This window comes from Hippichthys cyanospilos, chromosome 18 (genome assembly GCF_059441005.1).
Source record: "Hippichthys cyanospilos isolate Australia breed blue-spotted pipefish chromosome 18, RoL_Hcya_1.0, whole genome shotgun sequence".
Lineage (NCBI taxonomy): Eukaryota > Metazoa > Chordata > Actinopteri > Syngnathiformes > Syngnathidae > Hippichthys > Hippichthys cyanospilos.
This window is the reverse complement of record NC_142386.1, coordinates 9,933,095-9,958,344: the sequence shown is the minus strand read 5'-3', so window position 1 is coordinate 9,958,344 and position 25,250 is coordinate 9,933,095. Positions and strand designations below refer to the sequence as shown.

The following is a 25,250-nucleotide window of genomic DNA, read 5'->3' as shown; positions in this document are numbered from 1 at the left end:
ACCCAGAGACTATCCATAACTACTTTTAGGAAATACTGTAATTAAAATGTGTACTTCTCTGTTTATCTCGTGATCTTACAACGACAGTGTTTACTTTGTAAATATACCTGACTATAAGTGATATAGCCATTATAACGCAATGAAGAAATATTGCTAACCCTTTGGGCACCACGGGTTTTTTTTTCTACAGTATCTCAAAAATCCCCATTCATAAAACGTTCCTTTACTCTTTATTTAAATGTATTCTTTGGGTTATAAGAAATCTGAAGAATTACAACAGAATCATATGCATGGAATGTATTACTGAGATTTACGGGAAATCGTTTAGATATATTTACATATCAATATACGAAAAAGGGTTGATAATGGTTAAAAATTACTATTTTTACTGAAACTAATGAATTCGCCCAAAACTCTCGCGCTGATAGCAGCAAGTCTCTTATGTCGTGTTTGCCTTGCTGTGAGACGGGCTAGTTTTTTTTTTCCCGGAAATGCTTACGTCACGAAACTTGAGGCGCTCCTTGCAGCGGCGCACGCGTCGAAACTGCGTGCGCGCACCCGCCCACCTGCAGTAGAAACCGCCTAAAAAGCTCGCTCCCGTTGTCCCCTCCCCAGTCAAGGTGCGGCAAAGCAACAGGTGCGCAAGGTGAAAGATTCGGACATTCAACGACCGCCATTACGTTCTTTTTACTACTTACGGCGAATCTTTCATTGTTTTAAGAATATTCAACAGTAAGATCAACTTTTTAATTTTTTTTACTATTTGAATTAGGATCGCTTGATCAGGTGGACGTCGCCTCCTTTTTTTTTCCCACCCCAAGCAAGTTCGTCGGCGAAAAGCAAAAAGAGAAAAATGGCCAACTCGGGGTTGCAGATGTTAGGATTCGTCCTGTCGCTTCTGGGCTTGATCGGCTTGATTGTGGGCACAATTTTGCCCCAGTGGAAGATGTCGGCTTATGTGGGGGATAACATTATCACAGCAGTGGCCATGTACGAAGGCCTTTGGATGTCCTGCGCCTTCCAAAGCACAGGCCAGATCCAGTGCAAGGTCTACGACTCCATCCTCCAACTCAACAGTAAGTAATACAATTTACTCACATTTATACTTGGGATTTTTTTAAGTGAACTAATTCCATTCGGTGATTTTTATGGAAATCGGTTTTCTAAAATGGCATGTTTTGACTTAAATGCGATCATGCGAGTAACAGGAAGAAACGTAGGCAAATGAACCACACCTGTTATTTGGGAAGCCGTCAAGTGATTCCTTAAGCCACCGTTATACCTGCCCCCGTGGATTTGCAACTGTAAACTGCATTCGGATTCCTGTTGCTCGACCTGAACCGGTTTAGTCACTTACTGACTCTTCCTCCAGAAGAAGAAAACGAATAGTGTCGTTTTTGTTATTCTAAATGATTTGGTGCAACAACGACTGTTTTAGGCCTCGCTTTATAGCAGTCGCTTCAAGGAAGTGGCTACGGGGTGGCAGTTGCCTTTTATGAGTCTTATCTCTCTGAGGGCGTTGTATTTTTTTTTTTTTTTAATAAAAAAAGGGGGTGGGGTGCTAAATGGGTCAGTTATATTATTGCTTGTACTTGGATAGCGTCCCCGGCAAAAGTTTCAAACTTACTTGCCCTATTCTGTACAAACATGTGCACCCACTTTGATAAATATTGTTCAGCTCAGAAATAAAGTGGCGAGTCAATAATGGCTTAGTGTTCAAAAATAAAAAGCACAGGCAGGTAAATGTTGCATGTTTGAATGCACACACAGCCTCTTTGTTTGCGGCTAGAGGTCACAAGCGTAAAAGTTAACCTGTAGCCAGCATGTGAAATGAGGAGTTGTCCTCCGTGATGTAACCTGAAACCTGGTCAGACCTGTTTGAGTCACGCATACTGTCACACTCACACGCCTGTGGTCCCCCTGCTTCTATTGTTCCCTCCCTACATCGCGGTTTGCTTAGTGCGATTTCATTTTATTGTGGATTTTTAGTTATGATCCTAGCTTGTCTTTTTTTCTGATAAGCCAGACAGTGAAAAAATACTGTTTTTTTTAATTAAAAAATATCAACCTACTACACTGGTTTTCATTTCTAACTGTATTGCAGGTTTACCTCACAATTTTCGCTGTTTACACCTGTTGGTTCAATTTTTATTTAAACGAAACAGTCGTCTATTTCACAAATTTTTCTATTTTCCAGTGATTACTATAACTTTTTCTATAACAAATTTAACTTGCTACTTTTCTCGCTTTTTTGTAGTCCTTTTAAGTCAGTCAAATAGCAATCTTATTTATCTCACCATTTTCTTTCATTTTATGCCAGGATTTTTTTTAAAGCAAAAGTTCAATCTCTACTTTGCGGGTTTGGGGTACTGCGGGCATCATTGGGGAAACTAACCCCCATTATAAACAAAATTATTACAATGTAATGTGATTTTAGTTCCGATCCGAACGATGCATTGACACCCTGCGTTTACTACTTGACTGACCTTGTCAATTTGACTCAGGTGCCCTGCAGGCAACACGAGCCCTCATGATTGTGAGCATCATCGTCACGCTGGCCGGCTTGGGCACAGCCTGCATGGGGATGAAGTGCACCAACTGTGGAGGGGATGACAAAACACGCAAGTCTCGCATCGCCATGACGGGGGGGATTATTTTACTGATAGGAGGTAAGTGGTTATACACACACACACACATACAGTATATGGAGCACACTTTTTTTTTTTAACAGCATTCCCTGGTTACCCACAGCTTTGTGCTCCATTATTGCCTGCTCTTGGTATGCTCATGACATCATCCAAGCGTTCTACAACCCTTTCACTCCAGTCAATACAAAGTGAGTACATGCAATTCTGCTTTTTTTCCTCTCTCTCTTTTTAAATTCAATGTGGTGTACATTTTCTGACTGTTTTGTATTCTTTTGGAAGGTATGAGTTTGGGTCAGCTATTTTCATTGCCTGGGCCGGAGCCTTCCTGGTTGTAATCGGGGGCGGCATGCTGGCAGCATCATGCCCAAGAGGCAAACCTTCACCAAAGTATCCCATCTCCAGACCTCCTAGCAGCACCAAGGAATACGTTTGAGTAGGATGAGAATGGAAGAAAACGTCTTTAGGAACCCTTTTACATGCAGCATTGTCCTTCCGGGACAATCCGTACCTGTGTTTTAGTTTGTTCAGGACAACGTTTAAATGTTACTGTAACATTTTAACAACCATGCTAAAAGTTGTTAACTACTCAACGGACTACGCTGGCATTGCAGTCTGAAATTATGCAATCACATTTTAGACTTGTATACTCTTGACACTTCAATGTGTAAATTTTATGAAAGTCAAAATCCATGTTATCCCATTGGCCATAATTAAAGCTAGATCCCATGTTACGCGGTGTACTTTGCCCAGCGCTTTAAAACGTACGATGTTAGCGAGAGTAATATAAATGTGCTGGGGTAAGAACCGAAATAGCAGGAAACATTTGAAGTCTTTTGACAACTTTCCGGCTGAATGCTTACATGTCAATCATCTGGCACCTGAGAAGCAAGATAACAAATTTCCTTTGTTTGTGCCTTTTTATTTATATGAACAAGACAAATGATCCAGTACCATAGCTGACTGCTTTAATCAAGTGCCAGAGTGAAATGATTAATTTACAATATAGATTTTTTTTTTTTTTCAGCGAGATTGCCAATGTTTCTCAGAACATCTGAGAAGCAGCTTGGTGTGCTAATTACTGTGTATTTTGATGGCTTGTACTCTTGTTTTTAAGTCATGGATGTTGCACTCCATTTTTTTTAATGTCTTTTTTATTTGTGATAGTTTGTTGTACATAAAGCGGAAATAACAAATAAAATTGTCTCAACTATTATTTGACACTCATAAAAACTTCAGCTGTCAAGACAGCATCTCTGCAATGTAGCGCATATCAAATCACAAAACCAACACAGCTGCATGGATGTAGAATATCGAAGCGAGCTCGAGGCACAGGAGTTTGGGGTAGACTTCACTGCATGATCATTCCCAACAAAGTAACTTTGAATTTACTGCCACCTGGTGGTTAAACAAATTCACTCGGGTCTGCGTTGTACTGCGGATAAACGGGACAAAATATTTTATACCGCAATAAATAATAGCCAGTTGACACAGGCTCTCTTTTCAGTGATGCCATGATGTATTTGCGCTGTCCAATCATTCCCATCACTTTGTCATTGGCTGTCCCGGAATGATATGAAACAGGCACCCCCTCTCTCTGCCCTGATTCGCGGTGACTTTTTCATTTGTCAGTTCTTCCTTCTTCCCGCAAGCAGACCATGAAAAGTTATGATGGATTCGAAAGTGATTACACCAAATTTTATTTGCTTTTCAACTTCAGTTTTATCATACAGGGTACTTTAAACTAAAACGTAATTTAGTGTGAATATCTATTGAATGTTCTATAGTCAATGTATAGATTACCCCAGGATGTGTTCTTTCTTATTCCATTAAATGTGGGCCACATCCCAGCATGGACCTTAGTGACTTATGAATAATTCATGAAAAAATGTTTACGTGGTGAGTCACAGAATAAAGTTGGTTAGAAAATGGTTAGACATGAAAACATTGACATGGGTTGAAAATAAGCCCTTAAACATATTTTTTGGAACCTTTTTAAATACAGGAAGCATTATGATCAGAAAGCAAAGTTTAGCAGTTCTCCCCCAAAATACAATCAAATCTTGAGTGTACTTTTAAAATGGCTTATTGAAACCAGCAAATATGAGTGAAATGCACAGTTAGCTTACCACCTTTACTGAGAAGTTGGAATGCTCTTCATTTGAGAATAACTCAGCTATGTAGGTACTTAAATGCTACATTAGCTTTCAAACCTTACAATACAAATACAGTGGACCCCGGTTTACGACGGCCCTGGATTGCATTTTTTTCACCTTACAACGTGGACCGTGACGGTTTTTTCTTCCCTTTCACGCCATTTCTTTCGGCGTACGACACATCCCACTTGGCGGTCAGGGTCCGCTCTAATACTTCTTTACACGCATCCCCGCTTACAACACTGCAATGCGGGTCTGGTATTGGTCAGCGTTACAGTCAAAATGGTCGCATGATTATGACTGGATATCGTCTTGAGTGCTAAGAGGGATACTGTGTAAGATTTAGATCGTTTTTCATTACGGACAGCAGGAGGTGCTGCACTTTGTCCGTAGCTATAACAAACATGGCAGCCAGATAGCTCGACCTAGAATTGTATTTAAAACAGATGTTAAGAACACATTTTTTGGCAAGTTTTTGAAATTTGCAAATAATTTAATGTACTGCTTTTTAATGAAAAACTGTTTCAATCTTACACAGTGTCCCTTTAAAATAACATATTGTTCATTTTACTTCTTAATTCAAACTTTGAATGGGTTAGCCATGGGTCCAGAGATTGCTAATGACGTTAAAGAGAGAAGATGATTTTCACGGAAACGAAGCTGGAAATAATCAACGGCAAATTTGTATTACGATCCCAACCTCGGAACGGATTAATCTCGTAAACTGGGGGCCCACTGTAGTGGAAAATCTGTCAAAGGAACTATTGTGGTCTCAGCAATTATGACTTGTATTACGCCTTAAGAGTTAGTGAAACTGTAGCAAATGAAGAAATGAACAAAGAAAGGCAATTTAAGGTACAACAATCCAAAAAGTAAACGCCAACTCACAAAAACTCACGTTGCGGTATTGCCAACAAGCATGTTTGTGCTATTTAACACCAAGGTAAATGTAAGCTTTTAAGGTACACTGCATGTTATTGTTCTTCCAAAAGACAAACTCCTTGATGTCACAGCTTACGGTGCCAATCTATAAGATCTTATATATACATACATATCTGCAAATTTGCAAGCTAGTCCTTTATGATGTATTCAACAATTTCAAAATGGACGTGCAGAAGGTGGGATGGCAACATGCAACCTCTTTATCACTGTGCATGATATAAGACTCAATGAGAGAGTGAAAGAGTGAGGCACAAAGGGGTTTGGGGTATTATTAAAAAAAAAAAAAAAAAGAAAGAAAGAAAAAGGAAAAAAAAAAAAACCACATATGAAAATGTAGTTTATTTTGGGTCCACCACAGTTTGTCTCCACTTCCACAGCTCAGCTATTGCCTGTGGATGGGCACAAAAACCCTCATTATTAATTAAATATTAGTTAAATGTATTCAAGCACTAACATGTCAAATACACATACATTACCTTAGAATCAGAGACTCTGTAAGAATTTTTCACAAAGTTTTCAAACTTGTTCTGGACTTTGGGCAGCGTAACTCCCTAGAGGAAAATTCAAAAAATGACTTCCAGTACTAAGACACACGTTGAATGAGAAAGATGATTGTGACATCACCAACCTTCTTCACTGCTTCGGTCATCTTTGCTTGGATCTCAGGAAGCGTCAATGTTTCCTTGGGGGTTACTGGGGTTTTGGGTGACTTTTCCGCTTTTTGTTTGGGGGTCTTCACCTTTGCCAAGCAGTAGATGACCAAGTCAACACACATTTCAATTTGTTGTGAATTTGATTCATATTATTTCATAAAGATTCAACTGACAAAGCAGACGATCGTTTAAGCCATCGTAAAGTTAGATGTGACATTCAATTTTGCTAATATTTATACAGTGGACCACCTAGTTACGGCGCCCGTGTTACATTTTTTTCACGTTAAGATGTGGAATACTGAGTCCTCCCCTCTTTAAGGCATTTATCCCACTTTAAGATTAACATCAACAACTGTCATGACCTGTGGGGTTAGTTGTGTTTTGTTTTGCCTCCCTCAAGGCATTTTTAGGTAATCGCTCTTATTTTCTTTTGGCGTCAAACTGCCTCTGCTGCAACGCCTCACTACAATGCTGGTGTGCTATTGGTCGGCGCATGAGGTCACAAATATGGCGGCCTAAAGACGATCTTGTATGAGAGTGCTTTCAATTATGTATCTATTATTATTTTAGTGTTTTATTCAAACTTGAATTGGTTATCCATGAGTCCCAAGATTGCTAGTGATGTTAAAGAGAAAAGAAAGAAGATGATTTACATGGAAACAAAGCTGGAGATAATACGAAGAAAGCTAAGCTAGCCTTTCCTACCCTTACTCTGGAATATGGCCATAAGTGTCACTCAAAGGTAAATAAATCCTTTATTTATTAGCCAATTAACATAGGTTTGGATTGCTGGCCATACAGCGGATTTACTCTACAATCCTGACCCCGGAACGGATTAATCTCGTAAACCGAGGGCCGACTGTGTGTGTGTGTGTGTGTGTGTATGTAGGTAGGTTACCTGCTTTGCGGCCGGAGTACTGGCTTTTGCGCGTTTACCATTCTGAGACATTTTTGGTGTGGCCTTCGCCTGTTGATTATGCAGACGTTAGTAATAATAATAATAATAAAAAAAAAGAATAAAAATAAGAATAAAAAATAAGATCCGCCCAACAGCCGGATCATCATAATGTTCACCTTAACAGGGGTTTCCTCATCATCCTCATCTTCATCACTAAATTTGAACAAATACACTAGTCAGGAAATGGTGTCAATATGCAAAGTACGAGAAAGGCAATGTAAATGCAGAATACGCACTCATCATCGTCGTCATCCTCCTCCTCATCCGCATCAACATCCATCTTTGGTTTTTTCTGCACAGAGGGTTAAATGTCACCAATAGCATGTTTCAGTCAATCAATTGTATGAGCATAAAGCTGCAATGAGCACACCACCATTTCCATGGCTTTTTTGAGGCGATCATCAAATTTTGCAATTTTCCTCGGATAAGACTTGAGTGCAAATCATCAAGCCAACCAAGTCCATACAACAGAAGGGTGTGGTCGGTGTCAAAAGATTTTATAAATTAATTTCTTTCATTAGCTTCCCCCGCCCTCATTTTCCTTCGCAGCCACGGTAACAGAAGGCTAGCGCAACAATGTTACGGCTAAACAAAGCCAACGTCTGGTCCTAAGACAAGAGTTGTCAGATGTGGAGCAAGGTACACCATGTTGCAATGTTTGTTAAAAGCCTGTTGTAACAGAGGTACCGACCCGAATGTTAAATGTCAAGTTTTGCAGGGGGAACAATACGGCACCACACAAAAAGTTGCCACTAAAAAGCAGCTTACTATGTAGGCCTTTATACACGAAGCATATGATTAAAAAAAATTAATTAAAAAAAAAAAAAGGGGGGGGGGGGGGGGCAGAATGAAAATCTGATCACTGAAATGGGCACAAAACATCGCTGATGATCAAGCATCCATAAATACTGCGGGAAAAGACTGGAGCAGAAGTCACATGCAGCAGCGCATATCTCAAGGCAGAGACAATGGGCAGGTTCGTCTCCCTTGCCAAAATATTTGGGGAAAAAATTTTGTGGGGGTGGGGTTATAAAATTAGCAGCAGCTTAGTCAGATAGCCAGAACTGATATAAAGTGCAATGTTTAGCTTCACAGTTGAAAAGTGACACCATTAATCTCATACCACAATGTTACAATGCTACTACATTGGTTTACAGAGCTATTTGATGCAAGGCAGACATTTTGCAATGTTATTATGCTAATAGGAGATTAGTCAGACAGTCAGAACTGATATAAAGTGCAATGTTTATCTTAACAGTAGAAAAGTGACACCATTAATCTCATACCACATGCTACTATGCTACATTGGTTTACAGAACTATTTGATGCAAGACAGACATTTTGCGATGTTATTATGCTAACAGGGACTTATGCACGATGAATTCTAGCTCAAATAAAATCAGATTGTTTGGTCAATTTTATTTATTTTCTTTAAAAAAAAAGAGAAGGGAAAAACTAATATAAAATTTCAGGGGGAAAGATTTTATTTTTAGGCAATACAACCCAGGGCTAGTGAGTGGCAGTCATTAATGTAAACATTAACAAACCTGAGATTTGAGAGCAGGAGAGGAGGCGGGTCTTTTCTTAGACACTTTGATATCTTCCACTTCTTCCTCCTCCTCCTCCTCCTCTTCATCATCATCGTCATCATCATCAAACGACTGATCGGATTCCATCACTTTGGCAAGATTCAAAAGTTAGTCAAATAATACGATACACCAATTACATTTCTGTTGCAATATGTACAAACACACTTACTGACAAGATGCTGCCCACTGATATGGATCGGACCAGCACCAGATTTCAGACGAAAAATTGAGGGGGGTGTGATGGTGAAACCTCCCAGACATACCTAGTGTAAACAAAATTTAAGTCACCCTTTTTCCTAGTTGAAAAGTAGCAGGGCCTGGGATGGATACTCACACTTGGCAGAGTGGAGGGCTTCAGAGAAACCAGTGCCGCAGTCACTTTCTGACCATCGGCGTCTTGTCCTTCCACCTCCACAAGATGAAGCTCGTCTTTTGTGGCCGGGTCAGTACATGCCTGTAAAAGAACAAAATGCAAGTAGGGCTTAGAACTTCAACAAAATCTTTTCATGAGAAAGTCCTTGAAACTTAAGTGTCAACAAATGCACGGATGGTTACCATTCGCAGATCCAGTTGATGCTCAAAGCCATCGTCCTCAGGGCTGAACGTCACTTCCTTTCCAGATTCAAGCACACAACCTGATTAAGATGAAAGCTAATGAGTCAAGACACAAAACTTTTCAACATGCAAATATATTCAAAACTCATTTGCAGATGTCTCTTTTTGCCAATCTAAAAACTGCTAACACAGCTGCTGTACTTTAGCATTTATTTTAAAAAAATGTCAAAATTGTCAGCAGTTGTCTATCCTCAGTTTCTTGGTGCTCGGAAAGCTAAATCAAACAGTTAATTTCAAGTTTACAATGAAGGCTATTTTTGGAAAATGTTCTAAGCTGCTTTTAACGCAGCGTTTATTAACTTGGGTTTCATAGAAACATAAGGATTCGATGAGTCGGTCTCATGGGTCATAACTGTGGTATAGTACTAGACATGTGACAATAAAATCTCTTTGAATCTTTGATTGACCCTGACTCTTCCTGTCAATTTGAGCTTCACTTGGCCACCACTGGCTGCAAATGATCACGTTAACTTGCTTGGCCAAGCATTGAAGTGGGGAACTAATGTTGTATAATTTCTGAATATTTTAATCCACACACTGTTGGGCAAAACAAAGTGGTCAGATGCGGAAGTTTTGACAAGTTTCCCTTTCCAAGGTGAAGCCACGCAGGCACCAGTTTAAAAAAAAAAACCTATGTGTTGAATTTGAAAAAGGAAAACCTATGTTTTTCACTCAATAATGGTTTGGTGAATGTGCATATGAAACGTATGGAGTTCAGTAACTCCAACAAGGCTAAGAACAAGTTTTAATGTATGCAGGTTTGTAGCGATTGTGACTTAATCTGTACTTCGTCGCAAGAACGCACGGGGGCGCTACATTGCCAACATGGAGATTACCACATGGCCTGGCCTAACCTTTACATTCGAGCAAAAAATCTCCCCAACCGTGAAAAGGCAAATGGGAAAGTAAAAGAATCTTGAGTGAAAAGGCAATTGGGAAAGCATAAGAACCTCTTAAGAGTAACTGCATACTTAAAAGCATTTTAACAAGTTGGCGAGAAGCACAGACCTAGAACACGACACTTCGAGTACTGCCTTCGTTGATTGCATAGATCAATACAAAACGTAAAATGGCATCAAAGTCGTCACCAACTTATTACATGTTAACAGACGGAATAGTTTTACTACGAATTCACGAAACTTCAAGGAAAAGGAAATTTCCAGAAAAAACCACCACCGTGGTCCACGTTTGATTGCCCACATTGTTAGCTAGGACCTCCATACAAAACGAGCGATTTAACATTCTAATACAGATGAAAAAAATATGCGCGCCAAGTTATAGATGGTAGAAGGCTAAACACAATTTTTTAGATGAGACACGTTTTAATATCAAACATTACGTATGAAAAAAAAAGGGTTGACGCCATGCTTCGGGCCAAACACGTGTGTAGCAGCACGGGACCAGAGTGGCGCACACGCTCACCTATTCCGATTTAACGTATTACCACTTGAAGACATGTACATTCGCAAAAAAATACTCCGTGTTCAAGCCACTCATTATTTCCTTTTCTTTGTAAAATGTTTCTATTCTATACAACGTATTCACTGAGAGAATATAAGGCATTATTCGCATTTACACCATAGAAAGTGACTCACCGTAAAGAAACGTCTGTGGAGCCATTTGTGTGTCGTCTAAGCCGTTCATTTTGTAAAATTGAGGGACGGTAACCGTGAAACTACAAGGAATTTAAAAGATGAAAAATGCTAGAGACACGTTACACCTATGCAGTAGTGAGCTAACTAACGTGTAACTCCACCCCCTCACTTCTTCTTCCTGTAGGCGTTTATCGGTGGTTTGCATTACTGAATTTGAACATTACCGCCACGCATAGGTTTATATTGGTATTGCTTTTGCTCGTGTACTTGTCTAGTTTTTGCAAAACCCACTCAGGAAAGAGAAAACATTTTGCACCCCCCACTCGCTGTGAAGACAATAAACAAGATTGTCTAAATAAACCTAAAATAGCATCCCTTTTAACATCAACAAAAACAAAAAACAACAATATACATCTACTTTCAACAAATGCTTCCTTTTTACAGAGTTCATACAGGTTAAAAGTCAGATTGAAACAGAGTGCATGAAGTAAAAAAAAAGTCAATCCTTATTTAAACTAAATATTTTTGACCAATTGAAACATAATATGCGATTTTTTTTTATAAATAGTAATAAATGTAGATTGATCTGTAACATTAACACAGGAGCAATAGACTAAACCTTTTAACCAGATTTAAAGGACCAGATTGTTTTATAAATTAATTTTTTAAATCAATTAAAAAATGTTGCTATTGGAACTGCAAAATACACACACACACACACACACACACACACACACGCACACATGCACACACACTATTTCTTGTCGTGTAGATTCTCATGTATGGCAAATACCAGTTGAAATGGCAGTATTTATGAAATAACAGACCTTAACCTTGCTTGGTGCAATATCATTGTCCCATAAAATGAATTCACACAACAAGTTGATGGCATTAAGTTATAAATCCTAATTGTAAATTTACCAACCATTTTTAACTTTATTTTTACCTTTTAACTATTAAGATTTGTACCCATTTCTCAATTAATGCTTTGCAGCAAATATTTGAAATAAAACACGCTCAGTTAATGATCACTTAATGATTTATATTTTATTTCTATGGCTTGGATTCTATTTGGGATGATGAAATAAATCATTTCTAAACAGACCTGAGGCTATGACATTCCACTTACAGTATACTGTACAAGGATCAAAAACTGCATTGCCAGCAAAAACAACCATATTTAATATTTTACTGCTTCACCCACTATGGCCTGTGTATTTTCGATGACAGTGGCACTTTTAACACCTCAACAGACTAAAGCGGCGTAGAGAAGTCACCATTTTTGCGCATACGTTTGCATTAGCGTTACGCCACAGATTGAGTTGCAGGAAGCAGTGCCGATAATTGCTAGTGAAGCTGGATTAGAATAAACCAGTCCGAAGCTGCCATTCAGTTGTACGGTTGGAGATGTGCCATTGAAGAGTTTGTTAGCTGTACGTACAGGCACCATTGCAGCCATCATGTTGTAAATAAATAATTGTGCAAATAAAGATAGAATTATTTTCCTGATACTGCATTATCTCCAATATACACACAGTTTGCATGATCCATAATACATTTTTTCACTTCCAAAATACATAAACGCGCCAAAATCAAAGCAATTGAAACATACTTAAGAATATGTTTTTTTCAAATAGACATTACGACCAGCACATAAAAAGACAACTAACATGACTCGTTGACCCACAAACCTTTCCAAGATTGTTTCAATTTAGACTGTTAAGTTTTACATTGACCAACAAAAAGCATACACAGATTCAAGCACATGACAGCCGGACACATTCAGAACAATGAAACATTATACAAATCTGACAAGTATTGGTAGAATAATCAAGATCTTTTGGAGAATATTCAAGATATCTTTGGGTGAAAATAATAAATAATAATTCATGTCATTATCTTTGACTGAATCAACTGCAAGTAAGTCACTTTTTTTCCCACATTTTTCTCAAGGGTTACTTTGGGACACTCTGTAACAAGAATTCCAATGTTTCTGTCATCCAAGTCCGTATTCAGGCCACAGCTGGACATAAGGGCTAGAGGAGACAGGATCCACAGCACATATGCACCCACACGTTAACTCACACATAGCCCTCTGATTTTGAGTATGTCAGGTACCCCCTCCTGCCCTACATCACATTTTCAAAGAGCTGCATGGACCTCATCATGATTTCATCCTGGGAAGAGAGAGAACAAATGGTCATTGTGAACTCATGAAATGCACTACTGTGTATCAATGTGTACCAGTCATCCACAAAATTGACATAAGCAGCTCTGAAAATATGACGGGATATATATAGCTCTTGTTATGAGGCCAAATGAGTGTGTGACTATAAAAGAAAAGGAAATCTCTTCTGGGAAAACACATACCTCCTGGCAGGCTATTACAAACTCCTCTAAAGTGACCACTCCATCTTTATTTTTATCCATTTTCTGTGGCAAAAGAAAACAAAATGAGTCAGAAAAAAATAAACCTGTAATGAAAAACAATTCGCAGATTATAAAACTTAACATCATAATTAAACAAAAATGTTCTTTCCAGTGTTTCTATTTCAAATATAATACATTGCCCCACGTTTTTTTCTCATCGCAAATCTATTGCTGTACCAACCTGAAAAAAAGCATCCACATGCTGCTGTGGTACATCTCCCTTCAATGCAGGGTGAGTGTATTTGCCCATCATGTCATAAATGGCCTTTACAATCTCTGTCATTTCCTACAAGAGATCATGCACAACTTGAGTTTGAATCAGATGAAATGTAATTTAATCTTAACTATCATCTAAAATCAACTATAATAACTACTAAAAAAAAGAAACACTAAAATTAATGAGACAAATGTGTCAGACGTTTTAAAATAAATTTCTGGTGGTATGTGTAGGAGTATTTTACTCAGCAGATCCAGAAGATAGATTATACGACATCATCTATTGTATTCAAAATGACATCACCTACTGTACGTCAAAGTACATCAAGAAGTCAGTATAACAAAATTTTGTAATTTTTGCTTTATGTTCCAATTAATTTGCTTTTAATTTGAAAAGAAAAGAATGTACTATCCCTGACCTTAGATTTTTTTTTTTTTTTCGTGGGAGGGAGGGGTTGACCTTGAATTTTAGTTGGTATTTTGAATAGCAAGCATTTAAATAGTGTCATACAAACATTCTACACATGCCACACCACCTGCGTGATATGTAAACTGTCAATGTTGCCTGGACTCAAAGACAATCATAAATCATTGGCCATGAAGACACTCGTCCTCCTCACTCTGACCTACTGTCATTCCCATGGCCATGTGACAGAGGTGTGGAAATAAAATACCTGTCAGGACTATATAACAGAGCAAGGTCATTTCAGGAAAGGACATACACTAAATGATGCCAAACAACTCTACTGTAGACAGACACTTTGCATAGCTGGTAGTGACATGCCCATTACGTTACGATATTGTTTGTCCTAAACAATATGTGCTTATCCCTGCAATGATAAGAATTTGTGATCTTCGATTAATTTGTTCAGCATAACATTTTTATGACAACAAAATTGTACAATGCTCACCTCCCTGTTTATGTAGCCATCTCTGTTAATGTCATAAAGGTGAAAAGTCCATTCAAGTTTCTCCCTCAAGGTTCCTCTCAGCAGGATCGACAAGCCCATCACAAAGTCCTGAGAGCAAAAATACAAAATGTCATTGCACCTGGGACAGCCAAAAAACACTTTTGCAGCTATTACCTTAAACTTAATGGAGCCATTGTTAGCTGTGTCAAACGCATTAAAGAGGTAATGTGCGTACATACTCGCGTCTGAAACAAAAGAAACAAAATCATGGGAGACCTGTTCTGAAACAAATGAACGATGACGATTTATTTATTGTTTTTTTTTTTACCTCCATGAGGAAAAAACTGCGCATATATGTGTTTAAATGTCTCTTCATTTACGACGCCACTTGGACATTCCTGTAGAAGTAAAAGAAGGTATTAAAAGCATACTGTGCGGCAACTTTTGAATTTATGGAAGTAAGCTGTGATTACATTCTTGAAACCACGATACAGAATTTGTAGCTCCTGCTTGCAGAAGTTAGTTTGGGATTCCAGCTCTTCGAGAGCCTCCGGCCTGTGACACACTGTTGTCATTTCCAGTTCATCGTCTGTTTTATCTGCAGAAAAAAAGTAGCAAACATTTAAGGGAATCCAGCATTAACTGTCTCCATGTTATGCTTTAACAAATTTGTAGAATGAAGAAAATTGTAATACTCGCTAGAGATACAAGATGGCTCAGTGAACACACATTAAATTTGATTTGGCTGCATATGTGAATGCTTACTGAGGGAAAAACATATCATGGAATCAAACGGTATATCATTGAAAAATTTGATTCAATATGGCTCAGATTGGCTTGTGGGATATATATATATATATATATATATATATATATATATATATATATATATATATATATATATATATATATATATATATATATATATGTATATATAATATATGTTGAGGGTGCTTCCCTCATGCTAAGACAACAATGTGATTTGAATGAAAGATAAGAATTGAAATTGACAGGTGTTGATTAGATGAGGCTGAAAGAAATGGGGTGTGAGGAAAACACAGCAGTTTGAAGGTTATGTGCCAAACCCTGTGGCGATGTTAGAAGTATGATGAGCTATTTCCCATCAAAATGCCTGTAGTACATTACATCTTGACATAAATATCTTTCCCAAAAGCCAATATTAAAAATAAATAAGTAAATAAATAAAAATGGTCATTAGCAACCCTAATCAGCAGTTGCTCAAATTCATAAAGAACATGTGCTCAGAGGAAAATGGAGATAATTAGGGATGTGTCAGGTGGTGAAAAAGGCCCAGAGGAAACGGCATCACTTGTTCATGACATCACCTGTGTCATGTGTCAACAGTGCACTGTTTGCACAAACAATATGCGCACATGTTTGTCAGTGTGCCTCATGCTCCCCTTCGTCCAGCTTTGAGATTGCTGGGTCGACTGCATCCGTTGAAACAAGCAAAGACAGATATGTTTTTTTATGTATCGAACTTATATCAATACAACGTAAGAGATGTAAATTTAACTCTGTCCTTATAGATAATGCTTCACATTTTTATTGTTACAATCAGAGAGTAATTTTATGCTTGTATAATGTGTTCTCTGGATATTTTATAACAAAAAAAACTTACAAAAATTAAGCAATCCATGCATATAATTTAAATATCTATCTTACATCTATTTATTAGTGTACAAACCAGAAAACATATGTCAAGTGAATAGCAAAGACAATTTTTAATGCTCTGCATGACCGTAAAACACGCTGTAAACATGTTAAGAAGGGCATCTTCAAAATAAACCCTTGTTCACCAATTAAACATTCGAAACAAATGCCTTTTAGTTAAGGTTTTATTATGTAAAATTTCCTAACAGCTTGAGCCGTTGCTCGACCGCAACTTTTGTCCCAACATTTGATACGTGATTGCCAATTCAGGCCGCTAACAAATCCGACACCTCTTCATTGTTAGATTGGGCCTCACAACATCTGTATCTAGCATATGTTAGCCACTAGCTAGCAGCATTTGAATGCTCCATGTAGGCTGGCACAATAGACGTATATAACAGTTGGCACACTTTGGTGCTCACAGCTTGACACAGTTCCTGTTCCTAATGATCACTTAAAAAAAACATGCTGACTCGGATGAGCGATTTCAGGCGAGGTATTCATCTCATAGACTGAAATTTATTGGATGAAATTAGTCTAAAATCTAATGTTTCCAGATCAGAAAGCAGTATGCTGCTAAGCACAGTTTAAATTTAACTTAAAAAAAATGTTGATCCTCAAAAATGTATTCATAATTCATAATTCATAATTAAATGGAAATAGGATACTTGGTCTTCTCTGTTTGGATTTTTTTTCACCAAACAAATACTATACATTTCTTATTTTTACACGAACACTTGACATTTAATCCAAGTTTTCTGTAGGATATTGAAATACCAAAAATACAAACAGCAGACCTAGCCAGCTAACATTAGGCGAGATATGTGGCAACACCCAGACTTTATCCTCGTAAATTAGTTTTGATCTCATAAAATTGTGTCATATAGTGTTGCAGAACTGCACTGCTTTAATATTGATGGTCAAGCTGATTCCAAAGTACAGTATGCATAATTCAATGCAACACTCGTACAAAATACACTGACAGCAGTACAAAAAAAATAAATATGCATTTTTTTCCCTATACGTGGACATTGTCGAGTAAACTGATTGTTTTACTTTCTCCTAGGGGTTTTCTCTTGACCTCAACTTTGCTTTTACTTGCATGGCAGTTGGGAATATAACTTTGTTTTCGAAAGATTTCTGCCAGAACAGTTTTATTTTTCAATATTTTTAAATGCATTTTTTACAATAAACTCAATGAAAGACTGATTGCATAGACCACACTCTAATCCAACAAAATGGTCTATGGCGACAAATGTATCATTCATCCTGACACAATATTGTTCACTCTCTGATGCCCCTTCAACCTAGTCTCCATGACAACAGGCTTCTCAAGCATGAGGCTGGGGAAAGAGGTATGATATGTGAGCAGGATGTTAATTCACATGCAACGCTTGTTTCTCTTTTTTTTACTCCCTTCTAAAAATGAGGCGCTCACGCGGATGCGTGCCCTCCCGTATCGCGAAAGAGTCAGGGACACTGATTTTGCTCTCGACTTATCTACAAGGACAGCATGCTTGATGGCAGCCTGTAATCTCTCCATCATAACCACTGCACATGAGATATGACTCGCATTACAGTATCAACAAAGATGGCTTGAACGCAAACGTCCCATCATCTATTTATTTCTTTCGTTTCATTTGACTTCACATGTTCTGCTTTTCCTCTACAAGGAAAAGGCTGCTATTAGGATATCTACCATGAAGATGTATTGAAGATGTATGTATATCTCCATAAAACTGGTATCAGTTTCAAACAGGAATAGATACGCTCACAGAAATGCAGGAAATGTGTAAATTGCAGTTGCTCTGTTCAGCAAACACATGTTGCACTTGTGCAGCAAAAACAATAGCGTGACTTCCATAAATTTCTCCCCCTCTTAATTTCTGCCGTAGGTTGACATACCTCTTGTCGGTCTTCTCTGCTTGGTTTGCATGGTCAAAGTTCCCACCACTGCACCCATGTTGTCACCGTGGTAACCGGCCCGGATTTTCCTTTTATTTGTTTGTTTTTTTTACCCCCCAAAATGTCACTCGGTGGCTCCCTCTTTGTTTCCTTTTGCAGCGTTGGATCTCGGGGGAGATTTCCTCTCACAGCTTTCAATGAGAATGGACTCCTCTCTTAAGTGATGATTCTCTTGGATTTCTGAGCTCATTTTCAAACACATATGAGATGATCCTGCCTTCCAGCGCCACTCCCTCTTTTCTGTGCTTCCCTCCACTCATCTGTCTGTCTGTCCCCCCCTCTTTTCAGTTCTCTGCCTTCTCATGGTCTCATGTTGTTGTGGCGTGCCGCAGATGAAGGACAGCTGGAGCTGATAGTGTATACATTTGTATGCGCAAGGCACGAGTCATCATTAACCCTCTTACTACTATGGGCAAGAGAAAAAACAATATTAATTTGCCTTGATGCTTCATGTTATCCCAATAATTAGAGCTAATAATACTAATAATGCACATCATTCATTTAATTGACATATTTGGATAAAAAAAAAATATATATGTATATATCTGTCTAATCAAACTTTGGAAAATATAGCAGTATCTGTCGTCACATTCTTTTCAGCGGTTCCAGAAAATAGATCATGGAGCATCATCTGATTTATTTCTGGTTCATCTGCTGAAAAATTGCATCACTTATAGAAATGTGCATCCTTATACGGCACACAATGTTCTGCAATGGAGTCAGTAAAATAAATAAATAAATAAATAAATAAATAAATAAATAAATAAATAAATAAATAAATAAACAATAGATTGCTTCAAGTCCCAAATTAATTTGGTCTTAATTTGAAAAGAGCTACTGTCAAGTTATCAAGCTGCAGTTATCGAGTAGTTTTGGTATCTGGATATACAGAAAATAGAATATTGAGTATTTGGTTGAGAAAAGCACATTTGAGTCAGCGTTTGTTATAAAGTGACCCAGGGGAACAGCAACTGTGTTAGGCTGTGTGAATTAAATCTTGTGCAAAATCGTACTGCACAGTATATTTGTTTTGAAAAAGAGATATTACATTTAGACTCGTAAAAGAAAGACTAGTCAAACTTTTACGCTGCGACATGCTGCTGGAATCAACGAACCATGGCATTCATGTCAATATAATATTTGGTAAAGTGAGTATTATTTTCAAGCTGGCCTCACCTTTTCTCCGGGGTGTTTTTTTTAATTAATTAATTTATTTTTTTGGGTCATGCAGAACATTGCCAATTGTTACTTCGATTGGCATGACATATTTTTTTCTGATGTGTCCACTAGTAAGTGTGTATCCGGTACAAGAAAAAAAATGCACCCCCATGACATAACAACTGATTTATTGATCTATCTACAAACCTTTATTGTTTTCTTTATTTTTAATTATGTATTTGGGTAAGATGTGTGGTGGGAAATGGAGTTTGAATATTGGCATGATCATGTAACAAACACTATATTTACCTCAGTATTTTATTTACAGAACTATATATGCGTATGTGTGCATGTGTTTGGTGTGTGTGTGTGGATGTGTGTGTGAGTGAGTGAGTGACAGCTTCGTAAAACCTCTTTTGAGCTTTAAAAAATTAATGCATTTTTTTCTTCAAAGTGGTTACAGCTTTTCTCTTTCTTGAAAAGCATGCATTGCCTTTCTTTGTGAACTTGAAAAAGAGCAAACTGGCACCATGTGAAAGGAATACCGAACATTTTAAAGTAGATATTTAGCCTTGAAATTTATTTGAAGACTGCAAAACGCAAAGCGATGTCATGGTGGTTTTCTATGCTGAAGGCTCCCAGCAATAGAAAACAGGACCAAGATAAGAATCACATCCATTGTTCTCTCTACATTTTTATAGCTTATGTTTCTCGCTCTGGAGGGAAATCAAGTTGTGCATCCAGAAAGCTAGCAGAGACCTGTGCAATTCCCTTGACGGATGCTTACCATCTCCAACCGCATTTACACACTGCACAGGGATGTGCCAAGGTTGCTGCACTGCAGTCTATAACTTCATTATCTTTTCATTAGCTTCTCAACAGCTCATGAGCTGCAAAACAGCACCAACACGCTGGCGACCTCGTCACTACAACTTACTCTAACCCTTCTTTATCATCACCAAGTAGATGAGGCTGGATTGTCCATCAGAATCAGCACAAGTTGATCAAGACATTGCATACTATCAACAGTGGCACTAATGAACAAACTTTTTGCTTTTTTAGCAAGTAAAATTGCTGATCCCTACATAGATGTGTAGACATCACATTGTGCCTTGTCATGTCAGGTGTCACAAAGGAGCCCATTTTGAAGTCTTTTGTCCACTGGAGAAGAGCATGCAGCCCACCGATGTCAGCAAGGCACCCTAACAACTAAGAAGGCGGTTGAACTTGGGTTGAATTGAAATACATGGGCCAATTCACTCATTTATGTGTTGTCCCATTGATAAACTACACTTTGAATTGTTCCCAGAAAACATTTTTGATAATACGTGACTAAAAAAATCCATGAAAATACTTGATGGTGCAAGGGAGTCAAGGAATGTAGATAGTGATGGTGCTACTGCTGCTAGGGGGACAGCTGGCAAGCCGATTCACTACCACACAAGCTGAGAATCACAGCTATTGAAAAGCACAATTCAGTTCATCACCCCTTGCATTAGAGAAGCAAATCATGACGCAGAGAACATGAGAAGTATTCAGCTGTTGAAGGTCTTAAAGCCCAGGTCAGGAAAAAGATAAATTCTACATTTACAACATCATTATAGTCAGAATAATTTATTTAAACTCACGATTCAAAAAGAAATTTAGCCAAGTTTGTGGGTTATTCATTTAAACCAAAATAGTGGGCTGGAATTAATAACACACAAAGAATAACCAAAAATTGGGTCGCTCTATTTAAATTGAATTTCTTAATAAGTAATATAATGTAATGTAATGTAATGTAATATAATATAACATAATATAACATAATATAATATAATATAATATAATATAATATAATATAATATAAATTACCCAAAACTGTTCACTGCCCCCCCCTTTTTTTTGTGCATACTGAGCCTACAATTGAAACAGTAATAATAATACATTCATTATTATATCATTTTCAAAACAATACGACCATAATATTATGGATTAATCGGCTTCTGTGACCATAGTCTCCATTCACTTTAGAACTCAGTTCAAACTCAAACAACAAAACGTTTTTTGCATACTGTATAGTGAAAAAAAAATGTGACCTCACTTAACTGTATGAACAGGGGGTGGCAGCAGAGCACCGCATTATCCTGATACACTTCAAACTGTAGTGTGACACTATACAGCAGTTACAAGAAATTCTCACGGTTCACAGTGTAACGCTATACAACAAAGACAATCAAAAATGAGTATGTATGCAGCCTCGCACGAATGTGAAGCTGTAGCCATGGGACAATGAGACATGCAGCGAATCCGTATGAACATTTCAGAAACGAGTAAAAAAGATGGAGTATTGCAAAGAATGCTCAGGAGTGAGAAGGGCAAAGATAAAAATAAATCTCAATGATAGCAGTTACATAAAAGTAGGCAGAGAGGTGATGTAAAAAATTAAAAGCTGTGAGACACTACAGCTCCAGTTCAGCGCCTTCACAACCAGACCCAGAAAAAAAAGAGACTAGCACGATGAAGGGTACACTACAGAGTTAAATAACCTTAGGCGTAGTAGATGGTTTGTGCAAAAACACAGACCAGTGAGTCATATTTTTTAAGAGCCTTCATTTTGAATGATGTATCCCGTTTCAAGTTTGGTGTCTTTCGGTCCCTTGGAAGGCGCTTGGCTGTATAAATCCAAATTATTATAAATGGGGTACCCTTGTGAGGTCCCTGTAATTTTACCCTGCAAAACTTACTTCTGCCTAGTGGTGCCTTTATGTTTTCTAAGACTCCAAAATCTATTGCCCAGTGCACACAGAAATATGAGCAGAATGTATTGTACTTTTATGTTGTGTTATATTATAATGTGCTGGTTCAATGTTGTGTCGTTATGTATTATACATAAATCTATAAAATAACCTTGTATCCTATAGGCTATGTGCAATTTGTTGGTGAGTTCATTCTATGCTCCTGCCATTCAAAACAAAGCAAATCTGAATTTTAAGAAGCAATGATTAGGTGAGCAATGCAAGGAAGTTGTGAAAAGATTTAAGCTGGATGTCACACATCCTAAAGCAATTCTTTGTTAAAAAAAAAAAAAGCAAAATGACATGAAGTACATAAATGAAGCATACATTTGCTAAATATTACATGCATTGAACGACTAGTAACTCAGAAAATTTGCATATAATTGACACATTGAAATGCATTGTGAACAAATATATAATCAGCTCATAATTTGGCAATCGATATTTTCTTCTGAGCGTCCGTATTGGTCGACCCTTCGATATTTTTCATTTAAATAGTATGTTTACATCCAAATATAATGCATGAAATGCAACATTCATTTCAGCGATCCCCAAACACAAGCAACAATGAAACAAGGGTAAAATAGACATGAGGCTTTCAGGGTCATGAAGTATATCACAGTGAGACAGTCTCCCTCAGCCCAGCTCTTTTTAGCCGTGAATGTTTAAATGATGAAGATGAATATGGATGCTGCTGCATTTGCAAGTGGAGCATTTTAAAGGTGACTAAGCCGGCTTTCATGGTTCACATCACTGCATGTGCAATATGTGGAATGGCCCAAGGGGGTGGAAAAAAAAAGAAATAATGAAATTAACTCCTTGTGTGGGAGATGAGTCTTTACAATTTATGGTTTGCCTGACATGCTTGCGTGCATGAAGATAAATTTGTGTAGGCAGTGTATTCATGCCTTCTTCCATGCATATTCTAGTAGAAATGCAGAGGCTTGCATTCAAATTGCTCAACACGGAACAGGGCCACTGGCGACAAATATAAATGCATATATCAATGTGTATGTATACTTAAATATCAGTGCAGCATTTTCATACATACATAAATACATTGTAAGGGGAAAAATGACTACCAAAAACACCCCAAAAAAAAAAAATACTAAAAAAATACATACTACATGACTGTATATTATCCACTATACACTCTTGTGAATGTTGCTTCATTTTTTTAAATGTTGAAGCAACATGATATTACAACTTACGATTTAGGTTGGGGATGGGGAGTGTCGATGGATATTTAATCAAGTTCACGTAAACATGTCCAGAATGTTTTGTTTTGTGTCCGGTGGAGAGTGGCAGTACCTTTTGCAAGGCTTCCTGAAAGCAATCTCTGGATAGACTGGATCAACTTTTGCACCCCCTGTCGACAACGTGTGGTACAGCCAGCCATCGTTGGACGGAAGCGCAAAATGATGGGTTTGTGGACTGCCTTGAAAACAATTCTTCCGCCTCTGTAATTTGGGAAAAAAAGGGGCTGACAGCTTTTTTTAGCTGGTAATATTTGAGGGTGTACGTTCGAGAAGGATCTATCACAACAATTACAGCGTTCTCCAAAAGTCACTGACCTAATAGATCATTTGACAATCAGCATTTAACAATGCGGTCATGCAGTTTGCTAACATTTTCCTCTCCAAGTTCCACCTACTAAGTCCAGTATGCACAAAGTGTGGTCAAGTTGTATAGAAAGTGACCAAACCTGGGAGAAAAAAAAAATAACAGTACTCCAACAGCTCCGAAGAAATAATGAAAAATTACCTAGCAGACAGATAAAAAAGTTAAACCTTTCAGTCACTTTTGCTCTCTGAAAAAAGAAAAAAAAATGTTCTACTCACTAGCCCCTGATATTCCTTTTGTTTTTTCTCCCGAACTTCTAATCTCCAGGCTATTTGAACTGTTGTGTGAGGCTCGCAGGAGTTCTGCAGAGCTCTCCTCTGGTGCATGTAACAGATTCGGACTTAAGAGTGCCAACAGCACTTAACCACCCCCGCTACCTCGACATGCTCCCTCCTCTCTTACTCCTCAGCACCCACCCTCCGTTTGGTTGTGTTTGATCAGGTTTCATAATTTCCATTAGGCAATAGGTTATACGCTATGTGTGAAATAATGTTGATCACTGTAGCTTGACAGTGAAATTATTTTTTGGCAAAACCCCTTTCTACTTAGCAAATGTAACATATTTGGCACTCAAATACTTATGTAGTGATAACCGAGTTGACGATTTACCGTGGTGTTAAAAAGTCAAGTTTTCAATAACCGCCAATACTGTCTGTTCACTGTATGAGCGCTTTTCTTTTTTCTAAATCTAACAAATGGGGTGTTTAAATGAAGCACAACATGATTGGCTGCTTGCAGAATTGACCAAAGCTGCTTTTTTTTAGAACTAATTAGATGGCAATTGCTGTTTTTTTTTTTTTTTTTTTACCTTCTTGGCATGCACGCCCTCTATGCATGTCTCGGGGAGAGATTTTTGTCTTAAACCCTTCAGACCTAAGCATGTCTAAACCAAATAAATAAATAAATAAATAAATATGGTGCATGTTGATGATGTCCCCACTTTAGGGAGATGATTGGTAAAGTTTCATCGAATGAAATACAATCATGACACCTGGAATGTTCTCCAAGTCCTTTATGGATCTTAAAATATGGCTCTCAAAACACGATTGCAAAAAAGGCAAACATAAGTGCTCATCTTTAACAAAAAACACAAATTTAAGCTCTTGTTAATCAAACACACCTGCTTTCTGTCTAGTGTGCCTCACTGTGGACATTCATGGAAGTGCGGTGCAGTTTGGTGTTACGCTATCACCAGTGCTTGCAGAGTTGGCTCAACAAGCTGGCTTTGAAAATAATTAGATGGCGATGGCAGTTTTTTTTTTTTTTTTAAACTGTGGCATGCATTGAGGATGAGGAGGTCTTGACCTCAAAAATAGTTCACCATTCATTTAGCACAATAACTT

The 25,250-nt window shown here is 37.9% G+C and overlaps 3 protein-coding genes across 4 annotated transcripts; 1 reads left to right on the top strand and 2 right to left on the bottom strand.

Moving 5' to 3' along the window:
* Nucleotides 1-711: 711 nt before the first annotated feature.
* Nucleotides 712-3,861, top strand: LOC148408888 (claudin-7-B-like). The gene is made up of 4 exons (XM_088440484.1): nucleotides 712-1,076; nucleotides 2,505-2,669; nucleotides 2,752-2,836; nucleotides 2,928-3,861. Exons 1-4 carry the CDS (start codon nucleotides 854-856, stop codon nucleotides 3,079-3,081), a joined length of 627 nt encoding a protein of 208 aa, XP_088296610.1. The 5' UTR covers nucleotides 712-853; the 3' UTR covers nucleotides 3,082-3,861.
* Nucleotides 3,862-4,328: 467 nt separating this feature from the next.
* On the bottom strand, nucleotides 4,329-11,321 carry npm1a (nucleophosmin 1a). Its single transcript, XM_088440483.1, has 11 exons — nucleotides 11,154-11,321; nucleotides 9,499-9,578; nucleotides 9,278-9,397; nucleotides 9,113-9,206; nucleotides 8,902-9,032; nucleotides 7,591-7,646; nucleotides 7,471-7,507; nucleotides 7,295-7,363; nucleotides 6,372-6,482; nucleotides 6,220-6,294; nucleotides 4,329-6,132 (listed from the first exon to the last, which is right to left on the bottom strand). The coding sequence occupies exons 1-11, from the start codon at nucleotides 11,200-11,202 to the stop codon at nucleotides 6,082-6,084; spliced, it is 873 nt and encodes a 290-aa protein (XP_088296609.1). The 5' UTR covers nucleotides 11,203-11,321; the 3' UTR covers nucleotides 4,329-6,081.
* Nucleotides 11,322-12,174: 853 nt separating this feature from the next.
* kcnip1b (Kv channel interacting protein 1 b) lies at nucleotides 12,175-24,234 on the bottom strand. Of its 2 annotated transcripts, none has more exons than XM_088441477.1 (8): nucleotides 23,596-24,234; nucleotides 15,184-15,308; nucleotides 15,039-15,108; nucleotides 14,885-14,955; nucleotides 14,711-14,818; nucleotides 13,765-13,869; nucleotides 13,524-13,586; nucleotides 12,175-13,330 (listed from the first exon to the last, which is right to left on the bottom strand). In XM_088441477.1, the coding sequence occupies exons 1-8, from the start codon at nucleotides 23,681-23,683 to the stop codon at nucleotides 13,283-13,285; spliced, it is 678 nt and encodes a 225-aa protein (XP_088297603.1). In that variant the 5' UTR covers nucleotides 23,684-24,234; the 3' UTR covers nucleotides 12,175-13,282. The 2 variants fall into 2 exon arrangements, with proteins under 2 accessions (XP_088297603.1, XP_088297604.1); XM_088441478.1 differs by lacking the exon at nucleotides 23,596-24,234 and adding an exon at nucleotides 18,290-18,655.
* Nucleotides 24,235-25,250: the final 1,016 nt, after the last annotated feature.